At 45.1% G+C, this 20,258-nt stretch overlaps 2 protein-coding genes across 5 annotated transcripts in view; one reads left to right on the top strand and one right to left on the bottom strand.

Moving 5' to 3' along the window:
• Positions 1–3,472: 3,472 nt before the first annotated feature.
• DTX3L (deltex E3 ubiquitin ligase 3L) lies at positions 3,473–12,061 on the bottom strand. Of its 2 annotated transcripts, none has more exons than XR_002173919.3 (5): positions 11,731–12,061; positions 10,679–10,881; positions 7,275–8,810; positions 6,361–6,848; positions 3,473–5,788 (listed from the first exon to the last, which is right to left on the bottom strand). XR_002173919.3 is itself a non-coding variant. In XM_019923199.3 (5 exons), exons 1-5 carry the CDS (start codon positions 11,930–11,932, stop codon positions 5,719–5,721), a joined length of 2,229 nt encoding a protein of 742 aa, XP_019778758.2. In that variant the 5' UTR covers positions 11,933–12,058; the 3' UTR covers positions 3,473–5,718. The 2 variants fall into 2 exon arrangements, 1 of the variants encoding a protein (XP_019778758.2); XM_019923199.3 differs by having other exon boundaries at positions 6,631–6,848; positions 11,731–12,058.
• Positions 11,982–20,258, top strand: part of PARP9 (poly(ADP-ribose) polymerase family member 9) — a 32,204-nt gene continuing 23,927 nt past the window's right edge. Inside the window, exons 1-3 of one of the 3 annotated variants that reach the window (XM_019923197.3) lie at positions 11,982–12,106; positions 17,153–17,234; positions 18,038–18,071. In XM_019923197.3, coding sequence (XP_019778756.2) covers positions 17,220–17,234; positions 18,038–18,071 — 49 coding nt within the window. In that variant the 5' untranslated portion in view covers positions 11,982–12,106; positions 17,153–17,219. Of the gene's footprint in view, positions 12,107–17,152; positions 17,235–18,037; positions 18,179–20,258 lie in introns of those variants that run through there. The other 2 variants (XM_073804173.1, XM_033855766.2) reach the window with 2 other exon arrangements.

Raw genomic sequence — 20,258 nt, forward strand, 5'->3', positions numbered from 1 at the left:
AAGAGTTGGTAGCCTGGTGTGAGTGAACCATTAGTGGCTTGGCGGGGAGGAAGGGACATGAGGTAAGCAAAGTAGAATGAAAAATACTTGACGGCCATGCTGTGGAGTTTGAACTTTATTTTCTAGGTCAGTGTCCTCAAAATGTGGTTCCCAGACCAGCAGTATCAGCATCATCTGGGACCTTGTTAGGAATGAAGATTTGGGGGCACAACCTCACATCTACTGGGTCGGAAACTCTGGGGGTGGGTCTTAGCAATCTGTGTTTTACTGAGCCCTCCAGGTGATCTGACACGAGATCAGGTTTGAGAAGCACTGCTCTAGACATCAGGGAGTCACTAAAGGCACTTCATCAGAGGAGTGATGCAATTAGAGCTGTTTTTTCAAAAGATAGTTTGAGGTGAGAGGAAGAAGGGGGAAGGGGACAGAGTCTTTAGGGGGCATTCCAGTGATTCTGGTGAGGGAACAAGGAAGATGCCAACTGGACAGTGAGCTTTGAAATGTGGGAGAGGCAGGACTGGTGACAATAGATTTGTGGGGTATGGGTGTGGACAAAGAATGTCACCTGCCATTTCAGTGAAGAAAGGATGTTTTGGCTCTGAAGCCATCAAACACTGCAGCTGTCTTCCCCCACCCCTGACCCCCACAGTGCACCCCAAGGGGAATTCAGGGTGGAGAAAAAGAGGATACTGGCTCTAGATAGTGAAGATGCATAGTTTCGTGCTTTTCTATGTATATGGCTTATTGAAATTTTCCTTTGATATGCATCTTAACTTGAAAAGCAGTGGCACAGGGTGGGGTAAGGGGTGAGAACCCAAGGTATTGCATAGCATTTTATCTTAGTTTGTTCTCACCTTCACTGACCTGATGTGCACCTCCCCAACAAATTGTTACCATCTTACTCTTTGCCTAGGGCTCTGTGTTTTAGAGGCTGCAAGTCTCAATTAATAGAAAAGGAAATAGTGCCCAACTCCCATATGGAAATCAAGGCAAAAACAGTACCAAACCAAAAGATAAGTGTAAGGAAGTCCAACAAAAGTTTGGTTTTTCTCCTAATGGCTGCTTTGATGCTATCTGTGATGTTGTGATTTATAATAAGAATATATGTTTGGTCTTCATCCCCATTTCTGGCACTGAGCTCCTAAAACCCTTGAAATTTCCGCAGTGCTGAGAGTGAAAAGTGTTCTTTTGTTATGTTAATGAGGTGACTTTTGGGAAGCACCTAAGGTTGGGGGCTGGTTGCCAGAGAAACCAACCGTGATTAGAGGGTTGGAACTTTCAGTCCAGGGAGAGGAGAGGGACTGGAGATTGAGTCCAATCACCAATGACCAACGACTTAATCAGTCATGTCTATGTTTTTAAGCCTACATAAAAATCCAAAAGGACGGGGTTTGAAGAGCTTCTGGGTTTCAATTCACTTGGAGATTTGGGGAGAGTGGCTGTTGTCCAACTGAAGTTCGTGTGCCAGATGCACAGTGAGGCCAAACAAACTGAAATGTTGGAGTTTGGAATGGAGAAAGGTTTATTGCAGGGCCAAGAAAGGAGAATGGACGGCTCACGCTCAAAAGACCCAAATTCCCTGATGGTTTTTGGGGAAGAGTTTTTATAGGCAAAATTGGGTTGGGGAGAGAGCTGCAGGGTGTGTGACCTCCCTCTGATGGTTTGGTGGGGAGGTAACTGGGTGGTTGGTGTTCCTGGAATCTCAATCATCAGCTGTCTGGTTCCACCCAGTCTGAAGTCCACATGCTTGTTTTCAGCCTGAAGTTACCATCCTCCACCTGGGTGGGGACCTTAGTTCCTGTAGAAGAACTCAGAGATGATAAAAGAAATTTTCACATGTTGAGGTAAAGGGAAGTCCTTCTGGCTTATGCATGAGTTAACTTGAATTTTATGCTAACTAGAATAGCCAGTTTGTGGCCTATCAAACATACACTGTACATCTGCTTTAATTATTAAAGAAAAGGGTGCATTGACCAGAAGTAAAGAATGTCCATGTTAAAAATAAAGATTAAATGCCTCCCTTCCTGGGATGCCAATGCTGGTACTCCTTTGATGATGAGAATACCTTCCCAGGTGCGAAGGCCATACTACTTGCTGTGTACGTCTTGATGTTTTTTGGGTTTTTTTTGTTTTTGTTTTTGAAACCTTGAAGGAATGTATCCCTGACTTGTTGGATGTTCTTTGTTCTGACAAGACATAAAACTGTGCTGAAAACCATGCTTCTCCAGAGCAGGTCTCAAGAGTTATCTGAGAGGCTGTCTTCTGGGCTATAGCCCTCAGTTTGGCTCAGATAAAAGCCTTTTCTATTCCTATTATAAATCGTTTACTTATTATTTTTGTGGACAGAGATATGTATCCGATTGTTATGTATGCCCCTTGAGGAGGAACCAGGAGCCTGCCCATTGCTGCATTATTGCTTCTTGACTGCCTTTCCTTTGTTTCTACATTCCCTCACTCCTCTAATTAGTAACTGTTTGAATCTGCCCTTTGGAACTCAGGGAAGGTCTAGGAGGCTGAAACCTTTTTCCTACAAACAAGAAATGGGGGACATGGAAATGCTTTCATACCCAGAAGAGCCCCACAGGGTTCTGCTCGGTTTCGTGGCGCACCTGGAAAAGGCATGGAAGCTCCATGCCCTTTCCCCATAGGCATCTCTTCCATCTGACTGTTCCTGAGTTATATCATTTTATAGTAAACCAGTAATCTAGTGAGTAACCTGGTTTCCTGAGTTCTGTGAGCTGCTCTAGCAAATTACTTGAACCCAAGGAGGGGGTCATGGGAACCTCTGATTTTATAGCCATTGGGTCAGAAGCACAAGAACAATCTGGACTTGCAATTGGCACCTGAACTGGAGGGCAGTCTTGTGGGGCTGAGCCCTTACCTCTGGAATCTGATGCTATCCCCAGGTGGAAAGTGTCAGAATTGAGTTGAATTGTAGGACACTCAGCTGGTGTTGGATTGCTTCGATGTATGGGGGAAAATCCCACACATTGAAACTGGATGCAGAAACTTACTATCTTTAGGGAGACATCAAATATCTCAATATTATTTGTAATTCTCTTTTTTTTTTTTTTGGAGAAAAAGGTGCCCTAATTTGCTGGGGCCTAGTGAGCCATTTCAGTAATCCAGCACTAATGCTAGAAAGGTGAAACAAAAACTCTTGCAGCAAGGAGGGGCAAGTGTAGTTCGATGGGTTATTATGTAGAAGGAGAGAAGTGATGAAACCTGCAGCCTACCTTTACCTTTGTAGTAACCTATGTGTTAAGGAGGAAAAATACTAAGAAATGTGATTTTTACAGCTGAACGTGGCAGCAGTGAAGTCAACAGTAAAGTTCTATTGTGATACTATTTAGCAAAAGCTACACACAAAATCAAGCAAAGACCTCTGCCCACATGGTATGTTGTACACTGTATGTATTGTAGGAAACACCCAGAATCTAAACCTAAGGAAAAAGAAGTGGGAAGGAACGCAATCTGGTCCTAAAATGGATATAACTTTATTTATAGCAGATATCAATGATAATACCTTCCACAGAGCAAGAGCAGTAATCCGAAGGCTCACCAACCACACTAGGAAACTTGCGTACACGTTGCAATCAAGGATCCAGACCTTAGCAGGGACCAAACTTTTGCTTTTTTGAAGCAAATTTAGCTAAAATATCCATAGATACAAAACAATCATAACTCTAAGACTTTAATGAATCACCAAAAACTAAATGTCTAATCTGATTTTTTTAAAAAAGACATATCATTTACCTTAAACTTCCTCAACTCTCTGGACAAAGAAAAAGATTCTGGGTTTTTAAGTTCTTCAAACAGGAATTCCTCAGAGGAAATCTGCTTTGAGCACTGTGCAGGAATCCATTTCTGAGAGAAGCTCAGAATAATGGGGAGTCCTCAGCCTCCTCCATGGAGGAAAAGACCCCTGTAGGAGACAGTACAGCTCTAGGGCACAGAAGCCTTGGAGCCAGACTAACTCCTTCGAATCCCAGAACTTCTGCTTATTAATTATGTGATCTTTGTCAAGGTACTTATCCTCTCTGTGCATGTTTTCTCAGTTATGAAACAGGGATGCCAATAGTATCAATCACACAGATATAAAGCTCTCATAAAGGGGACAAAATAAGTATACAATATTAACTATTACTGTCTGACCAAAAAAACTGTGTGTACACGTATCTTTAGGAAAAGAAAATGACATCTCTTTCATCATTTTTGGAGAGAGGCTGGGACATGGATAACGAGATAGTATGCTATTAAAACTTTCTTCTGACTTGAGGAACCATTTAAAAGTAAATTTTGACATGTCCGTATTCCTTATGGTAGGCACGACTCTAGCCTTTTCTCTGTCCAGACAATTTTAGGGAGACATATTTTAAGGGAGAAAGCACTGACGTGGTAGGACTTAGCAAAAGGGAGGAAAAGGGTTTTTTCTCATTTTTCTCATGAGAGTCTATGGAGATTCCTGTGATTTATCTGTTAAAACTGCAAGCGGGGTATACATAAAAGTACAATAGGGCTTCCCTGGTGGCGCAGTGGTTGAGAGTCCGCCTGCCGATGCAGGGGACACGGGTTTGTGCCCCGGTCCGGGAAGATCCCACATGCCGCGGAGCGGCTGGGCCCGTGAGCCATGGCCGCTGAGCCTGCGCGTCCGGAGCCTGTGCTCCGCAACGGGAGAGGCCACAACAGTGAGAGGCCCGCGTACCGCAAAAAAAAAAAAGAAAAAGTACAGTTATATCCAGAGGGAAAAATGTTCAGAGATGGGTAGCATTACTGGGGCAGGGGAAGTGCACACCATATGGCAGGTTATAGGAATCAGCAGGGAGCAAGGACAAAGTTAGAGGCCGGTCAGAGTTCAGAGGTCATGAGTTCTGGAGTAAGAAACTCCGTTTCCCAAATAAGTGGTGAGGACTCCAGAGCTGTCTTCCTTACTCCTGCCTCTGCCAAAGATTTAGGGAACATGTTTCTCTGCGGGGTTACTAGCAACTTGAGTCAGGCAGCAAACATTTATTAAGCACCAACTGTTCACCAGGCTCTGTGTTGTCAAAAATAATAGCCTTATTCCCTTTATTACCAAGGTTGCTCTGTCTCTGTCCTGGCCACTCCTCTGGCCATGGTGCAGGGAGGTTAACGGAGGTCTCTAATTTTCCATAACCAAAGCCTTCCTCCCACCCGACCACCCTTCACATTAAGGTTTTACTTTTAGGGTGGGGATCAAAGAGCAAACAGACAAAACTGAGGGACTACCCGAGAGATGGCAATAAAAGGAGGATCCACTGACAGCTGGTACTTCAGCTGAACAACACAGAAGATGATTTCAGATCCACAGAACTCCACCCCTCTAGCCTCCACAAAGATGACACGAGAATGAGGCACACTACCTCTGCAGCAAGATTACACAGATCTTCCAGAAAATGTAACACTCCAGAAATGACAGACCAGCAGATTCTTACTCTTACACAAAGCACTTCTTTTTTTTTTTTTTTCTGGCTGTGCAGCCAGGATTTTAGTTCCCCAACCGCAGGATCGAACCTGTGCCCCCTGCAGTGGAAGCGCTCGGAGTCCTAACCCCTGTACCGCCAGGGAATTCCCCACAAACCACTTCTTGAGATGAAACAGTTTTAAAGGTGTTTTTACATAAGGATTTAGATTAGAATTTACTCTGCTTCTTCAACTGTGCCTTTTGCAAGCTTGGCTCAACTTATCCTTCCAATACTCTTCTTACTCAATTCCTTTATCCTTCAGCTCCTGTTTGACGCGTTTCAGATAGCCAGGATCAGGGTAGCCATACCTGCAGAAGAAAAAGGCCCTTAGCTTCATCACAGATGGTTTTAAAGAATCTGTACAGTAGGTCCCTGGCATTAGCATTCAGTGTTGCAAGTATTCACAAGCAATCCTGAAGGCTGATTTGTAAGTGTGCTGCTGTGAGTCATTTCGCTAGTGAGCAGGCCTAGCTGTCTGCCCAGGATCTGCATTCCAACAAGACTTTAATTTTCAGCTCATGGTAAGCAATAACTCTTATAAAGTTATAATATACTATATTTTTAGGGACGGTAATCATTTTGCTACAGGAAGATTTTCAAATTTGGGAAATTAAGTCTTAAGATGTATTCCCTTTTGAATATTAAGGGTCTGAGGTATTCTATCTGAATTTCATAAACAGCAATTGGATTGCCCATAATACAACTTCCATCCCCATTAAGTAAGACTTTTTCTAGAGTTCTGTTAGCCAAGTGAATTTAGGATCTCTATGGACTCATGGGAGGGGAGGGTAGAAGAAAGGGTGATCTTAAAAGAAGACGAAGTAAATAACATTCCTAGGATCTACCCTTCAAATAGACATGAAACCCCAAATTAAATCACCTTAGATACCATTCATCTTGGATTCTGAAGATCTGCTGCCCACTGATGCAAAATTTATTAACTGTATGATGCTTTGTGGTTGGGAGGGTAGAAGGTCATAGGAAGCAATCTTTCTGTCTTTGAGATTATCACCCCAGATGAGCATCTGTCAAAACACTGCATCCAATCCCACTGCTAGAAACTGTCTCCTTGCAGTCACATCCTCAAATTGCCATGTTTTACGACCTCTAAATTCTGTTTAGCAGCCATTCTGTTTCAAAAGCTTCTCACCTTTCTGGTCCCCCAAACCTGGACGTTTTGTGGTGGATATCATTCCACGTAATGACATCTGAGACTCCTAATACTCGAGAGTCTCCCACTGTGAAAATCAGTTTTTGGTCAAAGGCCCTACGAAGCAGATGCAAAACCTCTCTTCCTTCCTCGTTATCAGGCAAGTATGCAGTTCGACATATTCCAGAAAATCTCTTTCCTGGGTTTGGGTGCTCTTTCTATATGAAGGCGAGAAAATGTCACATGAAAACATTGTGTCAGAATTTTATTAGATGTGTAGATGTGTTCATATGCATATAGAACAAACAAAAATCAACAAAAGTATTCAAGGTTTGCTCACGTTCCCCATATAATTCATATTTCTCCTCTTTCCCCAAGTTCATGCTGGGAACACTATCCACCTTCCTGACTTCCCCCACTCCAGTGCACAATCACCACCCACCCTTTCTCTGCCTTAACAGACACAAAAGATACCTAAATTATAAGTAAACATTGTTACCGTTATCAGCATTTAAAATCCTTGCATATGACCATGGAGGTAACTACCTGGGAAATCCACTGTCTAATTGGTAACAGAACAGTCCCCGTGGCTCTGGTGATCCCAGCACACTGGAAAGAAACCCATGGACCTCAGAAACACTTACTGTTTGTATGCCTCCTTCGATACTGTAAGTAATCACAATGGTGCCATGGGATTCATAACCTGGAAGTGAGTCTCTTTTGAAAATGACATTCATGTTTCCGTCTGGCTGATTCCCTTTCTGGACACCATAGGAAGTCTGGCACAAAGGACAGACTGGCTTATATGACAAGGCTTTCTTGATACAAGGGCTGCAGAAATCATGCTTGCACTTTGGGAGCACTTGTCTGTTACTAATGGTGTTCAAACAGATGGAACAGATGTCCTTTTCCTTGTCCACTTCTGACACCTCAGAACTGGCAGAGCGCTGCGATGTTGGTGAAGCTGTTTTTGAATCATTACTATCCGTGTCCGTGGGTGTTTCATTCCATTTCTCTCTAGCTAATGGAGACGTTCCCCCTCTGTTTAAGACATACTGTTTTGCCTTTGTAAGGTGATTTGGCAACCCAATCAAAGTCACTGACTCTTGATTTAGCACAAAGTCTACACCTGGATGCCTTTTTCGAAAGTCATCAGAGAACTTGGTCCCATGTAAGTGCTTTCTCTCCTTGCCCAAAAGTTTCAGCAAAAGAACTTCTCTCATAATCTGACCTGAGACATGTTGATAGGCATCAATGAAACTTGAATAAGCATGCACAGATAGATCTAACTCCTTGGTTTTAGGTTCAAATAGAATGTAGGTTTTCTGACTTGTTCCCAAAACCCTACTTTGAGTGTCGTACTTCTTTTCTATCTGTGATATCTCCTGGAGTAACTCTGCTTCTAAAAGCTTATAGTGAGCAGTGTCAACCTCAATTCCATTCATCATGTGCTTGGGAGTCGATATTTTCACAGGTGCCTCGACAAGACTTTCAGAGATTTCTGAGGCAAGAAAACGTTTGGCAGCTGCAATGTCATATGTGGTCCCAAGGAGAGTTAATTCTCCTCCTTTCTCCTTTATAAGGAGCCTTGTAAACTGGTGACTTAATTCCTGTTTGATTTTGTGTGCCTGCTTACTGTCTGCCAGAGTAACACATTCCTGCTTCAGAGTCTTCACACGCTTCTGAAATTCTCTGACAAAAGACTCGCAAGCTGCTTCGAGGTTACCTGATTGACTTGAGGTGATGTCTAAACAGACCATATTCGGAGAACTCTTCTGAGTTTTAATTTTTATCCCAAACATTTTCTCTATTGAGTATATTTTATCAGGGCAGGTGTATGTGAAGTATTCAAAGAAAGCCAAGGGAACTTCAAAATGGTTGCTTTTTTCTTCCGACCTGGTTTTTGGTTCAGAGGGAGAAACACAGCTGTTCCCGTCCTGCTGATGGAGTGGCTCCCTCTCTGTTGTCAAAGGGGAAGATTCTCGTTTCTGCTCCTTTTCCAGGAGTTGTTCACTCAAGAAGCCATGTATTTTTTCAATATCTCTGAAGTCACCACGCACTTTCTCAATTCCTTCATGGCCCTTCACTCGCTCGACACTGGGGCAGAGAATGGCGATGTGTTCCCTCTGCTCTTCAGAGAACAGGTGACAGTTCAGTTCAGCTGTGACAGTAAGAAAGATCTGAAATTTTAAAAGGGAACAAATAAAATCTATTAGACATCCAGGTCTACGCTCCTCTCAGGAGAATGTCTAGAGACTAGAGAAATAACCGCTGTGACTTCTTTCCAATCCTTTTTGCAAAGCATGCAATGTATTACAACCCAGAGGCACCCAGCCCTGTCTGTATATTAGAATGGCCTGGGGAGAAAAAAAAAAAAAAAACACCCAAGGCCCAAGCACACCTCCAGAGATTCTGATGTAAATGTAGAGCCCGGGCACTAACATTTTTAAAAGTTCCATGGACAGGAAGTCCGGATTCTAGAGCTGCCACTCTTGCTTTGACCTTGGGGAGTAGGGCAGGGGGAAGGCACTTTGTTCGACTTTCTGGGTAAATTGCTGTGTCTCTCACTGAAGAGTGTGAGCCTGGGAGGGAGCCATAAATCTGAGGATGATGTTTTTTCCTATTATTGTTTTTTCTCTTCTGCCCTCATCCTTCTTTCTTTTTTTCTCTTTTTAAAAAACAAAACAAAACTAACCCCCTAACTGCATGCAATGTTGCTGGGCCCTCTAAACCCTGGCCTTTAGAAGCTCAAGTATAAGACAAACACCAGATTAGGTGAAAAAGGACAGAGGCAAATTGAATGTAATATAAAAGCAAGATTTCTAATGTTTTGTTCTCCCTCGAGGTCTTTGCACAAGCTATTTCCTCTGCATATAACATCCTTCCTCTAGATCTTCAAAATGTTTCCTGAATCCAGCCACTTCTCACACCTCCGTCAGGACCACCGGAGTCCAAACCATTGTCACCTTGCGCCTGGCTCACTGCAACCCCTCCTAACTGGACTCTGACCTTCCACTTCAGCCTCTTCCTAGATTCTGTTCTCCACACAGCAGCCAGAGTGATCCTGCAGAAATGTGAATCAGATCACTCTATTGCCCTGCTTAAAACCATCTAAGGAATCTCCTAACATTTAAGTTAAAATCCAAAGTCCTAACCTTCATCCCTCAAAGACCTGACTTCTAGGTACCTCTCCAAGTTCCTCTCTCACTCTCTCTCTTGCTCTCTGCCCTCCAGCCATGCTTATCTCTCTCTTTGAAGCTCTTGGGCTCAGGATGTGAGCTCCTGTCTGGATGTGTGTGGGGAGGGGGGGAGGGGGGGTGTCAACTTTACACTTGTTTTTTTCCCTCTGCCTAGAACCTTCTTCCCCTAGAAATCCACTTAGCTAGCTCCCTTACTTCATTTGTGTCTCTACTCAGAGGTCACCTCATTTGAGAGGTTTTTCCTGATATCCTCTTTAAAATAGTAGTCCTGTTACTATCATTTATCCTGCTTTATTCTTCTTCCTAGCAGATATTTATCACTGGCAGATATTTTATTCCGTATCTATATGTTTACTATTATTGTCTGGTTCCCTCACTAGAATGTAAGGTCCCTGAGGGCAGGGTCTGCTGTGCTCCTGGCTGATCTCCAGCTCCTGTGACAGTGCCTGGCACACAGTAGGCAGTTGATTTGTCCAATGACTCTGCATGGCTGGCCCCTGCTCATCATTCAAGTCTCAGGCCAAATGTCACCTCCTCAGAGACTCTGACTTCTGGTCGGAAATAACACAGATTCCTTCTCCTTCCTTGCCCTGGCCCTGTCAAGCTCTAAGGCGAAACCCCATTATATTTTCTCCTTAGCACGTATCACTCTCTGAAATGGTTTTATTTATTTTGTTTTCTTGCTTATTGTCTTTCTATGTACCTCTCCCCAGCAGGGACCTGTCTGTTGTGTTCACCTCTGTGTCCCAATGTCTACAACAGTGCCAGGCTCATAATGAATCCTCAGCAAATGGTCCTTGGACTGGAGAGTTAGCTGCAGGAACATACCTAGCTCCTTCAATACTCACCTTCTGGACACAGGAATCCACAGCGCTAGAAATGTCCTTTTCATTTGAATGCTTCTCACCGGGGCTTGCCCCTTTTTGTGACTGTGTCAAAGAAGACATCCTGGTGTTCTCTGCTGCATTGTCATTGGGTTCCAGGAATATAGTCACAGGTTTGTTGTCAACCACAATTTGGTGCTTTCCTTTCTTCAACACTCCCTCCTTACCTTCAGTGGAGACATTAAATACATACATACACATAGAAATGGGAGCAATTTCAAATAATCCTCTTACTCATGCATCTGTACCTTGCCCCAACAACCCTGCCAGTAAGGGCTGCTCCCTGCATATCCTGGAATGGTGGGTTGGTGATAAGGTGAGGGAGCTATTCAAAACTCTAAAGTAGGCAGCCTAAGTTCTACTGTAGAAAGGAAAGCTTAATGATAATGGAGTATCGTCCACTCATTAAAAGTCATGTTCCTGAAACTGTTGCCAGTTCCCCATTTCCCTGACACTCATTCTGAATTAAGTGAAAACAGCAGGAATCAGAAGTGTAGACTCAGTTTTAGAACTACTATGTGTTTACTGACATTCAGAGGAAAAGGCTGGGAGGAAATATATCAAAATGTTCACATTGTTTCTCTCCAGGTGGTTTTCTTTATTCTTTTCTCCCTTTTCCCTAGTGAGCATATATAACTTTTCGAATTCTCAAAAACAAAAAAGTGGAATAATTATGTAAAACATAAAAGTGAAATTCCTAAGTGACAAGGGCTGACAGGCATCTGGGGGTGGCAAGCGTGTTCTGAGAGCTGAGACATAGGAGTCACGGCGAGGAGACTGCGAAGTATCAACTTTAAGGCACAGTCGGCCCAGGTCAGAGACTGGGCACTTGTGAGCTCTGTCCTACTCTCTGGGTTTGCGCCTCTTGCCAGCAGGACCCCCAGGTTCCTGTCCCCCACCAGACTTTCTCCCGCCCTCTCTCCTAGGTCAGCTTGAACTGGGTCTGCATGGAGCCCCCCACCCCTCCCCTCTTCCCAAGGACGGTGGTTGCCCCCCAGCCCGGGCCCGCAGCTCACTCGCCCTATGCACGAACTGCACCCGGAAGGTGTCCGAGTTGGGGTCGTTGCGGTCCCGGGCCTGCACGATGCACTCCCCGCCGCCCGACTCCCGGCTCTGGAAGTACTTTTCCAGCTTCCATGGTAGGCGGGTGCCGGGATGCGACACCCGCACGAGCAGCGGGGACGGCGGGCAGAGGTTCGAAGCCATGGCTCTCCGCATGGGGATGACGCCGCGACTCGCGACGCCGCTGTGCCGGGCACTGGCAGGGGTGCGTCGGGCCCCGCCGCCCTGGAGCGCAAAGTTTCAGTTTCGCTTTCCCGGAGATCTCTCTCGGTTCCCGGCAGAGCCGCACCCGCTCCTCTCTTCGCTGCCCTCCCTGCCGCGGACTGCCGGGTGAGTAGGTCCCGTCCCCTGTTCCCGGGGCGGTAGGGCGCCGAGGCGCCCGGGTCTCCTCTCCTGCGGACTCGGGCGGGGAACGGGCCGGGGAGAAGCGGTCGAGAGACGCGCCCAGGGCCAAGCCTCCCCTGGTGAGGATGGAGGCTGGGCAGATGCTCAAGTCAAAGAAAGTTTCTCCCGAGTTTTTGATTCCTTTTAACTCTTACTGTTGTTACTATTATTTGCAGCTGAAATGTAATTCATATTCTGAATTCAGGTTAAACTTACCTACATTTTTTAAAAATTTGAATTTGTTCACCTGCGTTGTGACACATCACATGTTACCTTCTCTAACGCTATGCTTTAGACTGGCTCTTGGGGCTTTTCTGCTCTCATTTCTCTGTTTGGCCAATACTGAACTGCATGCTGTGCCCTGTGTACTAGGGAATAAAGGTGAAAGGGGAGGCACCTGACCTCACCGGCTGGTAAGGTGAGGTAGACTTGTGACTAAAAAAGCAAAATCTCTTGAAGGCCTTGATAGGAAGTTTGAAGAAGAATCTTAAAAGAGAGAAGGAGAGGGAGGGATGGGGAGCATCAAAAGCACAGAGACCACTGCATCTGAAGCACAGAGGGGACACTGAGGCCTTGGGAAGCCGTGATGAGTAAGGGAGATGACAGAGGAAGGGTCTAGACCAGTGCTGTCCGATAGAAATATAATGTGAGCTACATATTAATTTTAAAATTTTTGGTAGCTATAATTTTTAAATTACAAACAGGTGAAATTAATTTTATGTTATTTAGCTCACTATATCCTAAATTAACCATTTAGGCATGTAATCAATGTTAAAAACTTATTAATGACATATTTTACATCCTTTTTTGTCATCCTGAGTCGTTGCAATCCAGTGTTTATCTCACATTTACATCACCTTTCCGTTGTGATTAGCCACATTTCAAGTGCTCAAGAGCTACGTGTGGCTAATGACCCACACTGGACAGCACAGTTCTAGACAGTGAAAAGTCTTCAAGATCGGTTAACGAGATATGGAAGGCTCGTAGGCAGGGCAAGCAGGAGAGTGACATGTAGATGTGCATTTTAGAAAGCTGGTGTTGACAATCATGTGAAGGACACATTTCCATGCAGGGATGAATGGAGGTGGAGAGGCCAGAGGTAAGGTTTTTTTGCACGTGGCTGGTAAGACTGGAAATGGGTGAGTCTTTATGAAGAGCAATTTGGCAGTGCTATCAGAATTACGACTGCATATACATCCCTATTCTGCAGTTCCACTTCTAGGGATTTGTCCCGTTTATTGATTAGCACCTCTGTGAAGTGACCTATGTACTAAGTTGTTCTTTACAGCCTTTTTTATAATAGTAAAAGATTAGAGGGCTTCCCTGGTGGCGCAGTGGTTGAGGGTCCGCCTGCCGATGCCGGGGATGCGGGTTCGTGCCCCGGTCCGGGAGGATCCCACGTGCCGCGGAGCGGCTGGGCCCCCGTGAGCCATGGCCGCTGAGCCTGCGCGTCCGGGGCCTGTGCTCCGCGACGGGAGGGGCCGCGGCAGTGAGAGGCCCGCGTACCGCAAAAAAAAAAAAAAAAAAAAAAAGATTAGAAACTCCTTGTGTCCATAAAAGAGGGTACTAGCAGTTGAATAACTTATAGTGCATCTATGCAATGGAATGCAATGAGCAGTAGAAAGAAGGAAGACCCTCTCTATGTGCCAACATGGAAAGATCTCTAGAATACATTAAATGGAAAACGGAAGATGCAGAGCAGTGTGTATAACATGCTACCTTTTGAGGATGGGCACAGGCTCTGAAGAGCACTCTGACCAAGGTGAAGTCCCAGAGCTTCCTCCCCATGAAGGCAAAGACCCAGAGGTGAAGGAGAGTTTGGAGAACATCGAGTAGTTTCGCAGCACTGTAGTTCCGCCGGAGCATTGGGTATGTAATGGGGAGGCTGGGAAACGGATATGGCAAAGAGACCCTTGAATGCCAGGCTGAAGAGCTTGAGCTTTACCACAGGTGATGGAGTCTGCTGAAGGTTTTGAGCAGAGAGTGCTTTTCAAATAAATGCCTTCTTTGTGAGGAAAAAAAGATGCTTTTGTGTAAAAATGCTTCTGGAAGGACACAGGAGAAGCTAATAACAGTGATTGCCTCTGGGAAGGGAATTTAGTGAGGGGAGTAGGAGGGAGCCTTTTATAGTTTCAAAATTTGAACAATTCAAACAATAAAACATAAAATTAAGTACATTTAAATGTTTAAAAAGAATGTATTGCCATAGCTCAGGCAAGGGGCCCTGAGGCCCTGAAGTGAAGTGGTAACAATGGGCAAGGAGGGTTGGGCCGTATCTGAAAGTGATTTAGGTGGACAAGACCCAGTGATGAGTTGAATATGGGACAGAAGAGAAGATTCTAGATTTCTGACTTGAGTGGATGAATGGTGTATCATTTACCAAGCTGTGGAATCTAGGAGATAAAGCATGGATTTTGGAGGGGGTTGGGTGAGGGTAGGTAGCGGTGCGGGGAGTGGAAATGAGGAGACTATGGGTCCAGTTTTGCACAGGCTGTGTTTGAGGGGACTATGGGACGTTCAGGTAGTCTTGAAAAGTGAGACTTAGGAGAGCCTAGAGATACAGATGTGGGAGTCATATTTGCATCTGGTGAGTTGAAGTCGTGAGAGTGGATGAGATCACCCTTTGAGGGTGTACAGAATGAGCTGAGATGTGCCTCTTGACAAAATCCTGGGACAGTTGACTGAGGCTGAATCCAGGGGAAAGGTCTGTAAAGGCAAAGTGAGAGATAACAAAAGAACCAAGGGAAGATGGTATAGGAGAAGCCAAAAAGCAGAGGTTCAGGAATCAGAGAATGAAATGAAGAATGAAACTATAGAGAGAGGTCAAATAAAGATTAGGACAGAAGAGAGTCCACTGGGGTTAGCCACGTGGAAGACACTGCGAGCAGTTTCAGAGGAGGCTGGGGATGAGCTGGGAGTCAGACTGCAGGGGGCTGAGCAGACAGGTGGATGGAGAGTCAGCTCCTTCATGCTGCCCATGAAGAGAAAGGAACATAGTAGGAACCAGTGATGGAAAGCTGGGAAGGCTTTTGTTGCTATTGTTGTTAAAATAAAATAGAAGAGATTGAATGTTTTGGACAATACGCTCCTTGTTTTTAATTTCTTTGGGGTTAAAAGAGTGTCATCCGCCACTGTCAAGTCTATCCCAGAGCCCTTGAAGCCTGGTCTGAACAAGAGTATACCCAGAGAAAACCATAATTCAAAAACAACACATGCACCCTATGTTCATATCAGCACTATTTACAATAGTCAGGACATGGAAGCAACCTAAATGTCCATCAACAGAGGAATGGAAAAGAAGATGTGGTACCTATATGCAATGGAATATTACTCAGCCACAAAAACGAACAAAATTGGGTCATTTGTAGAGACGTGGATGGATCCAGAGAGTGTCATACAGAATGAATTAAGTCAGAAAGAGAAAAGCAAATATCGTATCATAAAGCATATATGTGGAATCTAGAAAAATGGTATAGATGATCTTATTTGCAAAGCAGAAATAGAGACATAGACATAGAGAACAAATGTATGGATACCAAGGGGGGAAGGGGTGGGGAGGGAGGGCTTGGGAGACTGGGATTGACACATATACATTATTGATACCATGTATAAAATAGACGGTTTCTGGGAACATACTGTATAGCACAGGGAACCCTACCTAATATACTGTGGTAACCTAGATGGGAGGGAAGTACAAAAGGGAGGGGATATCTGTATGTGTATGGCTGATTCATTCCGTTGTGCAGTGGAGGCTAGCACAACATTGTAAAGCAACCATACTCCAATAAAAATTAATAATGAGAAAAAAAGAAAACAAGTGCAACATCATCTAAAGAAAAACCCACTGGAAGCCCACAGTGGGAGCAGATGCGGCAGTTTTCCTTCTTTTGTGAAAACAGCAGTGCCCTCTGGAGGCAAAAATGCGTCTTCTCCCTGCATTTTTGGATTATACTTGGACTTGCAGCTTTTCCTGACATGTAAGAATAATCCTCCTGCCAATGCAGGTCACACGGGTTCGAGCCCTGGTCCAGAAAGATCCCACATGCTGCGGAGCAACTAAGCCCGTGAGCCACAACTACTGAGCCTGCACTCTAGAGCCCACGAGCCACAACTACTGACCCCAGATGCCTAGAGCCCGTGCTCCGCAACAAGAGAAGCCACTGCATTGAGAAGCCCGCGCACCACAACGAAGAGTAGCCACTGCTGGCCGCAACTAGAGAACCTGTGCGCAGCAATGAAGAACCAACAAAGCCAAAAATAAAATAAATAAATATTACCAAAAAAAAAGAAAGAATGATGGTGCTCTGATGCTGTAGAGAGTCGCACAAAATTTTCCTATTGTAGAGGCATCAGAAATCATTTCAGAGGCCTAGAGGCAACTATGTGGAAACAAGTGTGGGCAATGGTGTCTTTAAGCATTTTTATTATTATTCTCCTCAAAATTCACAGTCTTTCATTCCTACCTGTTAGAAGGAAAAATTATTAAAATATGTTTTCCCACGGTCTCTGATTTTTATCCAGACAATCCCCTTTCTAATTCGATCAGAGATATTTATCACAAACTCAGTAACGTATGTCCTCCACAGGCATAAGCACAGTTCCCTCTCTTTGGACACCTTCAGGGGTCTTCACTCACCCATAGGCTGGTTTTTTCCTCATTGCTCTTTGAATGCTGTGCATAGTTTTACTATTTGGTATCATCATCCTCTTCTAAATATGTAAAAGCCTGCTTCGTCCTTTAAGGCCTGGCTCTAGCCTCACCTTCCTCATAAAGCTTTCCCTGCTGTAGCCCATACAGTTATTTCCCTTCTTTGAATCTCTCTGTAAAGGATAGAGGGTAAACAGTAACAACAGCAGCAAAAGCAATGTGTGCATCTTCACCAAGTGAAATTAAAAGTCACTCAAGATCAGAAATCTTGTTTAGTCTTCCTGTTGTGTATTCTCACCAAATTCCCTAAGATGCTCATCATATTACATCCTATTCATTCCTAGAAGGAGGCCGCCACATTTGGGAAAGACAAAACAGAGTAAACATTGAAAGACCCCAGAGACCTGGAGGATGGACTTTTCCAAGGTAAAAAGCATAAATGTATATAAGTAATAAACTTTGATCAGCCCGTGAATAGTTCTTCCTGTAACAGCAAAAAATCTGGGGTCTTCAGTTATAACTGGTATACTTATTTGGTTTTACTCTCCCAGTAAAAGTTTTCTCTTTCCCCATGCGAGAGATGGGGACTCAGAATATGCTAGTATAATCAACAGAGTCAACATGAGGATGGGTGATTTTTAAAAAAATGTCACCTCAGTATCATTTTTATTCTCTCTACTCATTCAACAATTCTACTTTTGCAGCACGCAGGGAGGAGGAGGATGGAGGAGGAATAAAAATAAGGGACTAGGGAAAAGGCACCTCATTTGTTTATCCTGAAAATTCCACATTCAGGCTTGTATCATGAAGTAAGCAATTGAAAGTGGTAGATGGGGAGGTGTAGCTGATGAGGCTCATGTCCCCATGTTGTTCTGTCTAGAGAAACCCCACAAACCTTTGGAGATTGGATCCTGTGAGAGTTTTGGGTCATTTTGGTCTGTGACCTTTGAGCCTTTTCAAGTGGTAATCTCCAGACCCTCATCCCATCCAGAATTAAAAGTGCATTGGCCTCTAGGGAAGCGGGGTAGAGTCAGTGTTGGCTGGAACATTTAGTATTTCAGGTATCTCAGGCACACTGATTAAACAAACAAACGTGTTCCCCTTCCCCCTCAAACCCAGTGTTCTTAGGAAGGTTTCTGTTGCTTTGTGTTTATGAAGCGGTATTTGTTATCAGTAATCTGTAAATCATTCGGTCTCAATTTTTTTTAAACCACTCTCACTTTTCACAGGGTGTCGGAGCAGCAGCTTACAATGAGAAATCAGGTAGGATCACCTCACTCCCACTCTTGTCTCAGAAAATCTTTGCTCATATCTTTCCTCAGTGGAGAAAGGGGAATACAGAGGAGACTATCTCCCCCACAGATGCTCAGGTGCGTGACTGCAGGACCTTGTGGGGACCGGGCATATGCCTCAGAAGGGGGACTGCTTCAGAAGCAATGTGGCACCAGCAGATGTGTTCCCTTAGGGCTCCCGTTGATCTTATCCTTTGCCCACAAGATGTGAGACCCTTCTGACCACAGCCCTAGAACTGAAACTGTTGATAAGAGGTGACCCACTGATTGTCTCCTTGCTCAACAAGGCTTGTAAGAGCCAAAACGGGGGCTTCCCTGGTGGCGCAGTGGTTGAGAGTCCGCCTGCCGATGCAGGGGACGTGGGTTCGTGCCCCGGTCCGGGAAGATCCCACGTGCCGCGGAGCGGCTGGGCCCATGAGCCATGGCCGCTGAGCCTGCGCGTCCGGAGCCTGTGCTCCGCAACGGGAGAGGCCACGGCAGTGAGAGGCCCACGTACCGCAAAAAAAAAAAAAAAAAAAAAAAGAGCCAAAACGGAACCTGCCTAAACTTGGGTGGCCCACTTGAGATTTTCAACCAAAGCACAAGCCTGTTGGCTCGGACTACTCATGTGCTGCTGCTTTTAGGTGATTGTAATTGAGGTCACCAGAGGTCTTTCTAGGTGGCTCAGATTAGAAATGGGAATTGAAGTAAAAAATAATTACTACACTATAATCTGTTTTAGGGCACACATTTTTTTCACATCTCTGAAGTAAGGCTACTCTCTACCCACTGATAGGTTTAGTTGGCATCGTTTTTCCTTTCTCAGTGGCATATAATAATGATGCCCTAGACCCCATGAAATACACTGGCACAGGTTGGGTTCTCCAGGACGCGGAAACTGAGATGGAGTTAGGAATGCAGAAGGTAAAAGGAAAAGAGAAGAAACTGGATTGGGCAGGTGGAACCATCAGACTGTAATGTAAACCTGGCGAAGCTCTGCCAGTCCGGGCTTCCCTGGTGGTGCGGTGGTTGGGAATCCGCCTGCCAATCCAGGGGACACGGGTTCGAACCCTGGTCCGCAAAGATCCCACATGCCGCGGAGCAGCTAAGCCTGTGCGCCACAACTACTGAGCCTGCGCTCTAAAGCCCGCGAGCCACAACTACTGAAGCCCGTGCGCCTAGAGCCCATGCTCTGCAACAAAAGGAGCCACTGCAGTGAGAAGCCTGCGTACCACAACGAAGAGTAACCCCTGCTCACCGCAACTAGAGAAAAGCCCACATGCAGCAACTAAGACCCAATGCAGCCAAAAATTAATTAATTAATTAATTAAAAAAAAAGCTCTGCCAGTCTGAGGTTGCTCATTGGCGGAGTCCCACATTGGACATCAATGGCCTTGTTCAACCATTGATGGGAGCCACCCTGAGAATAGCGTGACCTGGGTTGGAAGGCTGAGATGGGCCCTGAGGGGCTAACAACTGGAGGCTGTCAGCTAACCATACTGCCCCCTTCACTGAAGGGGGATCTGAGCAGCACATCATCTTGCTGCCACATGCAGTAAATAATTTTTAGCCAATCAGTTTTTGTGTTTTTTTTTGGCAGTATGCGGGCCTCTCACTGTTGTGGCTTCTCCCGTTGTGGAGCACAGGCTCCGGACGCGCAGGCTCAGCGGCCATGGCTCACGGGCCCAGCCGCATCACGGCAGGTGGGATCTTCCCGGACCGGGGCGCGAACCTGTGTCCCCTGCATCGGCAGGCGGACTCTCTACCACTGTGCCACCAGGGAAGCCCAGCCAATCAGTTTTAATTCCACCAAAATCGCGCTACAAAACTAGAGTATGATGGAGAATTGTTTACTGTCATATCATCAGTGCTCCGCCCATGTGCTGGACTATGTCCCCAGGAGCATCCTCGACCAATGACTGATAAAAACTGGACAAATATCCCAGCTCCTTTACCCCTCTGGTGACATAATTCTGAGACACATGGTCTAAACTGTCCCCCTGTGGAGTTAAAGCTTCATTTGCTTTGTAACACCCATTTTATTCATTTCTTTCCTTTCCCTGTCTCACTTTCCCACTCTCCTCTTCCCATCCCACACCCCTGGTGTTTTCTGGGATAACCTCCCAAATAAACTTACACTCAAACCTCCGCCTCAGAATCAGCTCCTAGGAGAACCCAA

The sequence above is a fragment of the Tursiops truncatus genome, chromosome 4 (assembly GCF_011762595.2).
Source record: "Tursiops truncatus isolate mTurTru1 chromosome 4, mTurTru1.mat.Y, whole genome shotgun sequence".
Taxonomy (NCBI): Eukaryota; Metazoa; Chordata; class Mammalia; order Artiodactyla; family Delphinidae; genus Tursiops; species Tursiops truncatus.